Source organism: Oncorhynchus gorbuscha, linkage group LG01 (assembly GCF_021184085.1).
Source record: "Oncorhynchus gorbuscha isolate QuinsamMale2020 ecotype Even-year linkage group LG01, OgorEven_v1.0, whole genome shotgun sequence".
In the NCBI taxonomy this organism is placed as follows: domain Eukaryota; kingdom Metazoa; phylum Chordata; class Actinopteri; order Salmoniformes; family Salmonidae; genus Oncorhynchus; species Oncorhynchus gorbuscha.
In genome coordinates this window covers 72,619,460-72,632,079 of record NC_060173.1, presented here as the reverse complement: position 1 = coordinate 72,632,079, position 12,620 = coordinate 72,619,460, and the positions used below count along the sequence as shown (strand labels likewise).

Below are 12,620 nucleotides of genomic sequence, written 5' to 3'. Positions count from 1 at the left end.
ATGAAGGCTGCGGGGTGTGCTGTTCAACAGCAGGACCCAGATATGCTAAAGGCTAAGAAGGTGGACTTTGTGGCCTTTTATAGCTATGGGGATTAAGGGCACTGACAAGGTGTAGAGCAAGTCCAGGAAAATCAATATTGTGAATGCGGCGGAACGGTTCCTGGGACTGAAAGACTTCTCGGCGGAGGAGTTGCATGGACTATTGTCACAAGCCGTACCACACTCTCAGGGCATAGAGCCTGATAAGGGAGATATAGAGATTTGAAGGAATAAGTGGGTGTTTTGTGGTTTTGTCAATGTGCCTTTTTTTGGTGGATCAAGTTAGGGAAAACTCTCACATGGGTTTTATTTTTACTTGTTGTTTTTTCAACCCCATCCAGTTGGTGGCGGTAATACACCTTTTGGGGTTGTAGTCTGCCATAAAACCCACAGGAAAATAACTATTTTATTTCAGTGCCAAACAATCCATCCCGATAGTGTGTTTGAAGTGGAGGGAGTACAGGGCTTAGCATCTCTCTCTTGAAAAATGTATTTTGGCTTGGAATGTTAAATATTGTCAGAAGGCGTCAGGTTAAGGGAGGATTGACAGAAAAGGAAGAGGAGGTTGAAAATATGTAGGGAGGCAGAGGATGGGTTTGAATCTGTTGAAGCTAGCAATAACAAGGGGGAAGGTATGTTGAGGAAGATTGGTGTCACGTTCACGTTCGGATACCAGTTTGAGTTCTGGAGGTAAAATGAAAGGGGTAGAAAGTGTTGTGAGGAGACTGAGCCTTGCATTGATGGACATGGTTATGATAAAGATAAGTTTGGTCCAGTGGAAGTGAGATTTTTGAGGAGGGTGGAACCAGGCCTTTTGGCTGATTTCAGGTTGGGCGGAAAAGATAGTGGGTGCTGTTGAGTCGTGAAGGTAATCCGAAGTGGACTTGTGATGTTAGTGATTCTTCATATCAGGCTCCGTGCGATGCAACTTGGGTCAAGATCTGTTTTTTGCTTTGCTCTTAGGGACAGGGCACCATTGAAAGGAGTGATTTCTGGGGTAGCATTGAGTGCAGTGGTGGAGCAATTGAAGTTGAAGATTCCTGGAGTTTGTGACGCCTGCCGTTATCCTGTTAGCACAGTGAATTCCTCACAAACGCAACAATTATGGTCATATCGCAGCAGTGTGTAGGCAGGAGATTCCAATATGTGGGAAGTGTGCAGGAGAGCATGGGATAGAGGATTGTGTAGTTTCGGGGGATATAGTTGTATGAGTCAACTGTAGAGGTGCACATGTTCCTGGGTATCGGAAGTATCTGGTGTAAGAGAGGCAGGTTGAGGTGACTATAGAGTCAGAGTAGTGCAGAAGGTGTCATATGCTGAGGCAGTGAATAATGTAGAGGAAGATGGGTGAAGTATTCTGAGAGGATCCCTGTGAATAGTAGATATGTGCCAGCACAGAAGGACAGGCCAATAACTGATACGCTTCAGTAGGGTTGGCTTCTTAGCGTTCGTAGCAATAGATATCAACTGTACTGCAGAAATGGAACGTAAATCACCGAAAATAAATGTTGTGGTGGCAGCTGCAGAGAAGTACTTGGGGGTAGGAGATTTGACTTCAGAAGAGTTACAGGGTGTGTTGAGTGGTAGTGTCCCGTCCTCTCGGGTTGTCGGCCTGTGGTAGAATCAGATAGGGCCTGTGGTAGATTTAGTAGTGGAATAAGGAGATGGGTTTTAATGAGTGTAGAGTAATTTTTTTAAAAATCTTGTTTTTCCCACCTTTCAATTTTGATTCACAAAGTGTAATGGATATATAGTACAGTTCAGTTGGGGGCAGTAATTCAACATATAGGATGCCAACCACCATTAAACCTCACCGAAGAAGAAAAATCCATGCCTTGGAAGAACTCTAGTATTTATCTCTTTTATTTCCTCTATGTGCATGTGTCCAATATGCAACTTGAGTAACCCACCATATATTTCCATTTCCCTTTCTGGTTTGTGTCAATCAAAGTGCATCTGAAGATGCACTGTTTTGAATAGTGGTAGAATGTTTTGATGGTTATGTTGGATATGCCTGGAAATGAATTGACTTTGGAATTGCTTTAGAGGGAATCATTGTTTACGGCATGGAAATAATCGGTTTGATATAATTATGGTTTGGCTACTGGCTATGAGATTGTGTACGACAAGTAATATTTAAGGTATACAATATGATCATGTGCATTCTTTATATGAAATATGCTCATGGAAATGTTTTTCTTAGCACATACAAATCAATGCTGGAAAGAAGAAAATAAATGTGGGCTCATACTCGCTAAACCTGAACATCGTCTTTCTGCCCTATCCTTGTCCTTTAACTGTTTGAGCTCCTACCTCAACCAGTGCATTCTTAAATAGGCAACCTGCCTTAACAGGTAGATATGTAGGGGTAAAGTGTCTAGGCAGATAGTCTGGGTAGGTATCTGGTTAACTATTTAGTCTCATGGCTTGGGGGTAGAAGCTGTTCAGGGTCCTGTTGGCTCCAGACTTGGTGTATCGGTACCGCTTGCCGTGTGGTAAGAGAGACCACTTGGTATAGAGGTCCTGAATGGCAGGGAGCTCGGGCCCAGTGATGTACTGGGCTGTACGTACCCTCTGTAGCACCTTGCAGTCGGATGCCAAGCAGTTGCCATACCAGGCGGTGATGCAGCTATTCAAGATGCTTTCAATGACGTAGTTATAGAACCTTTTGAGGCTCTGAGGGCCCACGGCAAATCTTTTCATCCTCCTGAGGGGAAGAGGCATTGTTGTGCCTTCTTCAAGACTGTTGGAATGTGGACCATGTTAATTCCTTAATGATGTGGACACTTGAGGAACCTGAAGCTCTCGACCTGCTTCACTACAACCCCGTCGAGCCCCATCCTGAATGGGAAATACATTATCAGCATCACAGCAATACAATGCCTTGAAAAAGCATCCCCTTTGCGGCCTCTAATTTTGTTGAAGTTTCCCATTTTGTTGCCTGGCATTTGGGCAAATTCAATTGTCCAAATGTCAAAGGTACTGTACCCATACCTTAATGGTAGCCATACCTTAATGGTAGCCTCACTTTGATAAAGGATGGGAATATCACTGGCCCTTACTCCAATCGACATATGACCCCCTAGAGGAGAGCATAGAAAGGAGAGGGCTGATGTGTTATGAATACTGACCGGATGGCCTTGTGGACTGTCAAGCATACATTTTTAAAAGTATTTCAAAATGTGCTTAAGGCAATAGTGGAGTAAAGAAATCTATACATCTGAAAGAGGAAATGCTGAGCGGTGCAAGATAAGGGGTTTGGGGCCTACTTCCATTAGCTGCTCCAGGAGGGTCTGATAGCAGGACAATGCAGGCTGACTGGACTGGCTAGGTTCACCTGTGGGCAAAAGGTGTTCCCACTTTGAAGTGAGTTACTCCTTGGACGACTGCAGTCAAAGGTATAAATGGGTTTGGAGGTCAAGTCCATCCTTAAGTAGTTGGTCAGAGTAGCAAGTAGCTTAAAGTCATCTGGTTCATCCGCCTGACACCAGCAGTCATAGAGGCACATCAGGTACAGCGAGAGAACCTGCATCGAGTTCTTCAGCTTGGAGGTGGAACTGCACAGTCCAGACAGTAAAGCCTTTCATAGCAATGATATTCACCTGCTTGAACTCTTGAATTATTTATGTAATCGTGCCAGAAAATGCACTTCAACTCTTCAAAGTTACCATTGATAATGGTCTATAACTAGTATACTTTGGACTTGTTGAAACAGTGATTTATTGCTAGGGTTTTGGTTCAATTGCTAAATCCGTAATTGTTTCCTCCATTTGCCCTTAAAGGACAGTACTTGGCAGGTGAATACAATACGGTGGAAGCTCAGACATTAGGAGGTATCATTGGTAAATGTAATTAAATATTTCATTCAAACCAAGCAAACACAAACCCCCATAGGGTGACATTTGCCAATGTCACCAAATTATGATGGCGCAAAACATGTTTGGAACACTGCAGCTAGGAATTGCATCGATGTGATCAAATAAGTACGGCCCCTCACACTAATTACAAAATCAATCCAGCTGCAAATCCTGTGTGAGTGCCAAGATATTTTGATAGCACAATTCAGTGTTATATTGTAGACCGAAAATGTACATACCTAATATACACCAGCCTACACATTGCATTACATACAATTTGCAGATACTCAAGGTAGACATTAATTTATTTGAAAAAGTTTAATAAAAAAAAGTACTAAAGCAAGTATAAAAAAATAGTTTTGAGATGAGTTTACACTTCATGGCACTGCTGTTAGAGTGCACTGACAGCATCAGATCACATTCAAGGCATTGGGTCATTTTAACCTTCAAAAGATAACATGAACGTTTGCATTATAGATGATCATGTTCAAGGCATTGGGTTGTTTTAACTGTTAAAAGATAAAACAGACGGGAGCATGGAGGTCATTCTTAACAGTTTAAGGCTTTTGAATTGGATTTGCATCAGAGTACAGTAACATGCACACAATACAGTTTGTGCATAACCAGATTAATATAGAATCGTTTGTTTAAAAGCTCTGCAAGAACAATTTCCCTAATAATCCTTTTCACGTATGTAACCGGGCTACCTAATGGGACTTAAATAAATGCAGAAAACCATCAAAATAAACATTTGACCATGTTATTTGTGACACCTATTTGATTCTGAGTTCGGACATATAACGTTTGTATGTGAACTATTTCTAAGATGCATACATACCTTCAGTTTTTCCGAACTCACTTGCAGATAAGACATATGCTTACTTCGATTTTAACATTACGCCGATTCAAGATGAGAGTAGTGTTTACATGACTATTGCCATAAGTTGAACATCGAATTATTAGTGTGCATGTAAACGTACTCGCTGCCTCAATGAACACTGAACCGAGCGTAAGATTTTGAAATGTGTAGAGAAGTAACAAAGCCGCAAATATACAGGTCCAAATTTCAGGGGAAACACACAAATGTATAAAAAAATATAACCCCAAGTTGGGGGGGCAATTGGCTTGCCTTCTGAAAATGCTATTTGACCGAAGAAATGCTTAGTTAACCGGACCTGGACCCCCCCCCCCCCCCCCCCCAGCAGGGATCTTCATACTTGTTACTAGTTGGTCACAGTGGCCTTAAAGCAGTGGTATTCAAACATTTTTAGCAGTACCCCATTTCCCCACCCTCACAAAAATGTATTGCAACCCCGAATCTCATGACAACCTTAAAAATGATTTTTTTTGTGAATTTCTCTCTTTACATCAACAAATAACCTTCAATTCATTACATTTCAATCTCTTATCAAAATGAAGAAACCAATAGATACATTTACTGAACACAATGTTTTTTCTAATTATCTTTCTCAAAATGTTTATTGTCCCATACAAAAATGTGTTCAAAAGTATTTAGGCTTGACCACAACTTTGAATACCACTGCCTTAAAGGCTTCATTTGGCACTTCCAAGTGTCAATATCATCCAAACGTTTACCATATAAAACTAAATGAAAGAACCGTATCAAAAAGCATGTGTTACATAAAACATACAGGATAATGTACATGAATTCAAGCATTACCCAGGTTTTTGATCCTTTGGACAAAGGTGCCAGAAAAGGCTTCCAGTTCCCAGACTTGGCATCAGATTTGGGGGGGGTTCATGATCAAAAAGTAAGTTATTTCTGCAAACTACGTATTGCTGTTGGTGTGCTACAACTCGAATATAACAGTTATGACTGGTGGTTAAACACATAGTTTTAACCATTTACTAATTGTAAGCTGTTGCACATGGAAGACAGTTATTCACTGCATAATATCACCAACACCCTCTGAATTGGCCACTTAGTACCTTTTCTTATGCTCAACAGCAGAGAGCCCTGAATATTAACATACCAGTTCAAACACTGACTCACTGTGGTTCCTTATTCCTCACAAAACACACAAAAAAATGTTGACATGGTTTTGTGACACACTTTCCATTCCCTCTTAGACTGGCTGAAATTTAAACTACAGTTTTAGGTTCAAGGCCAACTTGAGATGGACCCCCTCTAGACTCCAGCAAAGAGGAATAACTACAAACTACAAAAGGAAGTTCAACAAAACAGCACAGCTGCCCTGAGATACTAATAGGCATGTTCTGAAAACAGTTGGGTCACTTTGGATCTTCAGACATGGTCAAGTGTAGCTGAGTAGGAAGAGCCTGCTCGTTGAGTTTGGCATGTTTCAGTTGAGCGTTCACTGGCCTCAATACTGAAAGGCAGACCAAATAATCCTTCGAGTCACATATACACAACACCTGTTCCCACACAATGCTCCCTCATACCCCCACTGTCCCAGATGCGAGAATATATCATTAGAGGGCCAGGTGGGCAAATGAAGAAGTTAGGCTCGCAAACCTGAAGGCAAAAGGAGAAAAATGTAATGTCAGTTTCAAGTAGACAATAATTGTACCTCATCCACAACATCCATTAATTGATTCGAACCACTATAGAATGACAATTACATGCAAAATACTACAGAAGTATTAGCTTAAAACCAACATATTATACTTTTTTGTGACGCATGCCAGAGCCCAGATAAACACACCTTTCTCGCAGGTGCTACTCTGCTTCTCCTGGGCAAAGTTGAGGCGGTTCTGCTCCACGGCCGTCCCATTGGACTCGGGGCTGCTGCTCCGCGACGGACTGCGGTTGTCCTCGTTCAGGTGGGCCAGGTCCAGGTGCTGCTGGGCCAGCTTCAGGTGCCTCCTCAGCCTCTCCAGTTCCCGCTGTGAAGTCTCGTCCCCAAACGACTCGCGGCCCGAGTCGCCCAGGTTGTAGTCCAACCGCATGCCCTTGGGGTCCTTCTTCAGAGCTGTGTTGTAGCCCGGAGGAGCTGTGGGGACCTGGTGGCCACATAGTGTGGGACGCTGGCTAGCCAGTTGGTGGGGAATTGGGGGACGAGGGCGGCAGAGACAGTCCCGGATGCCGCTATAGCCCAGGTGGAGGATCTCCAGCAAGGTGAAGAGCAGACAGAGGGCACTCACCCCGTACATGATGAGCAAAAAGATGGTCTTCTCTGTGGGGCGCGACACAAAGCAGTCCACCGTGTGCGGGCAGGGGGAGCGTTTGCACACGTACGAGGGAGACACCTTCAGGCCGTAGAGGATATACTGGCCGAACAGGAAGGAGACCTCGAAAGCAGCACGCGACAACAGCTGGAAGATGTACACCTTCATGAGGCCATTGCGCTTGATGCGCCGGCGCCCGTCATGCTTCTTGTTGGGCTTGTCCTCTTTCTTCTTCTCCTTCTCCACCTCAATCTCCTCCGAGATCATGGGATCCTCCTCACCATTATCCTCCGCCTCCTCGTAGTTCCGGTTGGTCCCTAGGCTCACCATGGGCATTCTCCTACCACGGGGCCTGTATTCCTCATCGTCCATGCGGGCAATCTTGTGCATGGCAAAGCCCAGGTACATGACGGTGGGGGTGGTGATCATGATCACCTGGAACACCCAGAAACGGATGTGTGAGAGCGGCGCAAAAGCGTCGTAGCACACATTTTCACAACCGGGCTGGTGCGTATTGCACACAAACTTGCTCTGTTCATCGTAGTAGATGGATTCGCCTCCTACAGCTGTCAACACAATGCGGAAGACGATGAGCAGCGTGAGCCAGATCTTTCCCACAAAGGTGGAATGGTTGGAGATCTCATCCAAGAGACGCGTCAGGAAACTCCAGCTCATGGTGACTCCGGAGTCGGGGGAGAGGGACACTCAACTCTATATGGGGAATGGGGGGGGAGAGAGAAAAAGTGAGCAAAACAGACTATATCGGCCAACACCATTTTGTGTAGCTCCTGGAAGTACGGCAGTACCTACAATAAACTATGCAATATTCAACTTAAATTTGTATTGAATCATATTTTACTATTTGGATTTCTCAAGTATGGTGTCTAAACCGACTCTATAACGACAACCGCTCAACTGCCAGAAGTGTGCAGCTCATTGCTGAACAAATGACGAGAAGGAGTCCTCCTCAGTCCGAGAGTTTGCAACACGTGTGAGCACCAAAGGCACACACCCCTAAACGATTCCTTTTTTTCTGTGGAATTCAGACCAATTATTGGGTAAGAATAGTTATGTAGAACAAAGACCAGACTGTTTGACAAATTTCCCTCATGGACTGTTCTAGTGGATATAGGAGGCTTGCTTGTCATCAAATATCTCAACACTTTAGGCAAATAATATAGCCTATAAGTTCAGCACAAATCAGTTTCAGTGCCCACAAATACAACAATATTGAAACTGCCCACATAATATGAAGAGAAGACCAGTACATTTACTACACCAACCAACTGAAGTGTGTAGATGTGATATACACATAGGCTACTAATAAAATGATAAAATGGGTCTGTGTGATATATGCCTCTTTTTCCCTTTATCAGTACAGGCCTCTATGAAACAGTGTCATCTCATAAGCTCTATTTGATTGGTAATATTAAAAACGAAAAACCCTAGCAAAATCAGATGGCTCAAGGAATTAAAAGGCCCATAACACGATAGATGAGCAAATGCACCTATATCTTGCCTTAGCTGCAATGTACTACCATCGGGAGACAGATGTGATCCATCAGCAAGATATCACTAATAGCCAGCAGATGGTATTAACATCAATGTAAGCATCTCACAAAGGCAGCCCTCATGAGCTTTTTTTTTTGCTCAGTATGTATAATACCAGTTCTGTCAGCTTTTCCTTCTTGAGATGTCACAAGCTTGGGCAATGATCTCATGAAATGGGCACCAAATACATATTTACTCCAAACTACATCAATGAGCGATGCACAGTACATTTCAGAAACGGATGATTTGGGCATTGTAAATTCTTGACCATAAACTGCCTTAGATAGGGGATTGAGTTTCATCACAGGTAAGTAAGTGGATGCCCAAGCGCATATATAATTTGTATATGAAATAAAACAAGCTACTGCCTACGGGTACATTGGAGTCCATTGGTTTTAGGGTTGGATTTTCAAACACACCCAAAAGCCTAGATGAAAGGTAACTAACCTTAAAAAGGGGCAATATCATTGCTAAACCCATGTTTGTACTTTTAAATGAATGACAAATATGAAACGTAAATGCCTCAAGAGCTTAGTTCAACTGTCCTACCCCATCAGAAAACAAAATATAACCTTGTTTACGCCACTGTTGTCCCTTTTTAATCAAGTTCTGGCCTGGATTAGATCTTATCTGTCGGAAAGATATCAATTCTACTCTGTGGATGGTTTGTCCTTTGACAAAACTGTAAATGTTGGTTTTTCTCAAGACTCCATTTTAGGACCACTATTGTTTTCACTATATAATTTTACCTCTTGGTGATGTCATTCAGAAATATAATGTTAACTTCCACTGCTATGCGGACGACACACAGCTGTACATTTCGATGAAACCTGGTGAAGCCTCAAAATTGCCCTCCCTGGAAGCCTGTGTTTCAGACATAAGGACGTGGATGGCGGCAAATTTTAGATTTTTAAACTCGGACAAAACAGGGATGCTTGTTCTAGGGCCCAAGAACCAAAGAGATATTCCGTTGAATCTGACAATTAATCTTGATGGTTGTACAGTCGTCGCAAAAAAAACTGAAGGACCTCAGCGTTACTCTGGACCCTGATCTCTCTTTTGACGAACATATCAAGAGACTGTTTCAAGGACAGCTTTTTTCCCCCATCTACGTAACACTGCAAAAATCAGAAACTTTCTGTCCAAAAATGGAGCGAAATGTATCCATGCTTTTGTCACTTCTAGGTTAGACTACTGCAATGCTCTACTTTCTAGCTACCTGGATAAAGCACTAAATAAACATCAGTTAGTGCTAAACACTGCTGCTAGACTTGAACCAAAAATTTGATCATATTATTCCAGTGCTTGCCTCTACACTGGCTTCCTGTTAAGGCAAGAGCTGATTAAGGTTTTACTGCTAACCTACAAAACATTCAATTGGCTTAGTCCTACCCATCTTTCCGATTTGGTCTTGCTGTAAATACCTACACATACGCTACGGTCACAAGACACAGGCCTCCTTACTGTCCCTAGAATTCCTAAGCAAACAGCTGGAGGCAGGGCTTTCTCCTACAGAGCTCCATTTTTATGGAATGGTCTGCCTGTCCATGTGAGAGATGCAGACTAGGTCTCAACTTTTAAGTCTTTATTGAAAACTCATCTCTTCAGTAGGTCCTATGATTGAGTGTAGTCTGGCCCAGGAGCGGGAAGGTGAACGGAAAGGCTCTGGAGCAACGAACCGCCCTTGCTGTCTCTGCCTGGCCGGTTCCCCTCTTTCCACTGGGATTTGCCTCTAACCCTATAACAGGGGCTGAGTCACCGGCTTCCTAGTGCTCTTCCATGCTGTTCCTAGGAGGGGTGCATCACTTGAGTGGCATGAGTCACTGACATGATCTTCCTGTCCGGGTTGGCGCCCCCCTTAGGTTGTGTCGTGAGAGATCTCCGTGGGCTATACTCAGCCTTGTCTCAGGATGGGAAGTTGGTGGTTGAAGATATCCCTCTAGTGGTGTGGGGGCTGTGCTTTGGCAAAGTGGGTGGGGTTATATCCTGCCTGTTTGGCCCTGTCCGGGGGTATCGTCAGACAGGGGCCACAGTGTCTCCTGACCCCTCCTGTCTCAGCCACCAGTATTTATGCTGCAGTAGTTTATGTGTCAGGGGGCTAGGGTCAGTCTGTTATATCTGGAGTATTTCTCCTGTCTTATCCGGTGTCCTGTGTGATCTCTCTCTCTCTCCCCCTCTCTCTCTGGATGACCTGAGCCCAAGGACCATGACTCAGGACAACCTGGCTGTCCCCAGTCCACCTGGCCGTGCTGCTGCCCCAGTTTCAAATGTTCTGCCTGGCTATGGAACCCTGACCTGTTCACCGGACGTGCTACCTGTCCCAGACCTGCTGTTTTCAACGATCTCAAGACAGCAGTAGCGGTAGAGATACTCTGAACGATCGGCTATGAATTGCCAACTGACATTTACTCCTGAGGTGCTGACCTGTTGCACCCTCGACAACCACTATTATTATTTGACACTGCTAGTTATCTATGAACGTTTGAACATCTTTGCCATGTTCTGTTATAATCTCCACCCGGCACAGCCAGAAGAGGACTGGCCACCCCTCATAGCCTGGTTCCTCTCTAGGCTTCTTCCTAGGTTCTGGCCTTTCTAGGGAGTTTTTCCTAGACACCATGCTTCTACACCTGCATTGCTTGCTGTTTGAGGTTTTAGGCTGAGTTTCTGTACAGCACTTTGTGACATCAGCTGATGTAGGAAGGGCTTTATAAATACATTTGATTGATTGTTTACAGACGATGTAATTGAAAACAAACATTACTAGCCTCAACCTAGTTCAAACTATCATTTTGATATTATGGGTGGCCCAGTCTATGAATTTGTGAGTGAGTCGATCTCTCCAGCCCCATCCAGATGCTATTTACATTGAAAAAAAAGTGGCGAATTAGGGGCTTTGTTGTTTCAACTGCATATTTGCCTCTTTAATATCTCATAGAAAACGTACAAATTCCAGGCACGTTCCAACTGTTAGAGCGGTCTAACCTGAATGTACAGGGTGGTGGGGAGGACAAGTAGCAGGCTGCTCGCAGGGCGAAGAACCGGCCTCTAGTGGCTCTATAAGTACATTTATGCTATTTTGTCTTTAAATCGGCTAACCAGACTACCTCATGTACACGTAAAGTTGCCAGCCAGAGAAAAACTATTACATACGGCTGTAGAAAATGGGTTCATTAGAAATCTATGTTCATACGGTGCCCTCGTGCTGCGTTTGAAAGCTTCCATCACCTTCATCCCCTCGCACGAAGGAACAAGCTAGCATAAATCAAGATATCAATTAGCTAACTACATATTTAGCTACCTATTTCTCTCTGGTAACACTTAGCCAATCAGTCAATTGTTTGGTATCTAAACTAGACAGAGAGGATAGCTACTTACATCAAATATTGAACGCAAAGAGCCAAGTTAGCTAGGAGAGAAACAATTGCTTAAAGCAGCCAGCTAACGTTAGCGCACAACACTCAGAAACACACAAAAAATATCCTAAACACGAACTAACGCTCAGTTTTGTTGGTTGACATATCTGTTATTAATCTTACCTCGAATCCTACTTACTCCGTTTCTAAAGTCCTTGAATTTTGCCTGTAGGCTATGCCTGAAAAAATGTTCCTCAAATGTCTGGTCACTTTTCTCTCCACTATAGAAAAAAGGCTTCACTTTATTACCCGCATTCGAAAAATACGGGGGAGAGACAGACAAAGAACATCCCTAAATCCCGATTTTCTCCTCCCCTACGCGCGTATGCACCCCACCCCCCTCTCCGAGACCTTCTTGTGAAATCTGAGACAAGGATCAACGTCGACACTCTTCATCCTCGGAACCGGAGTATTTGTTTTTCCATACAATGCGATACACACAGCTGTGTGCTAACAACAGTCAACCACCAAAACAACAAAATGAACATCCGAACATACTTTTGAACCTTCTTTAGCTTATGTTGCAGATAACTGAAAAATATACCAAAATACATTCATACACCAAAACAAGGTTACTCTAAAGTCCAAAATAAACAATAAAAATAGA

The 12,620-nt window shown here is 43.4% G+C and overlaps 1 protein-coding gene across 2 annotated transcripts; it reads right to left on the bottom strand.

The window, feature by feature from the left end:
* Positions 1 to 4,183: 4,183 nt before the first annotated feature.
* Positions 4,184 to 12,361, bottom strand: LOC124041671 (gap junction gamma-1 protein-like). Of its 2 annotated transcripts, none has more exons than XM_046359539.1 (3): positions 12,153 to 12,361; positions 6,584 to 7,757; positions 4,184 to 6,393 (listed from the first exon to the last, which is right to left on the bottom strand). In XM_046359539.1, exons 2-3 carry the CDS (start codon positions 7,719 to 7,721, stop codon positions 6,380 to 6,382), a joined length of 1,152 nt encoding a protein of 383 aa, XP_046215495.1. In that variant the 5' UTR covers positions 7,722 to 7,757; positions 12,153 to 12,361; the 3' UTR covers positions 4,184 to 6,379. The 2 variants fall into 2 exon arrangements, with proteins under 2 accessions (XP_046215495.1, XP_046215485.1); XM_046359529.1 differs by having other exon boundaries at positions 12,137 to 12,357.
* Between the last annotated feature and the right edge of the window lie 259 nt (positions 12,362 to 12,620).

What these genes read in the sequence shown, in the direction of transcription:
- LOC124041671 (XM_046359539.1), bottom strand. Translation starts at nt 7,721, where the DNA reads ATGAGCTGGAGTTTCCTGACGCGTCTCTTGGATGAGATCTCCAACCAT.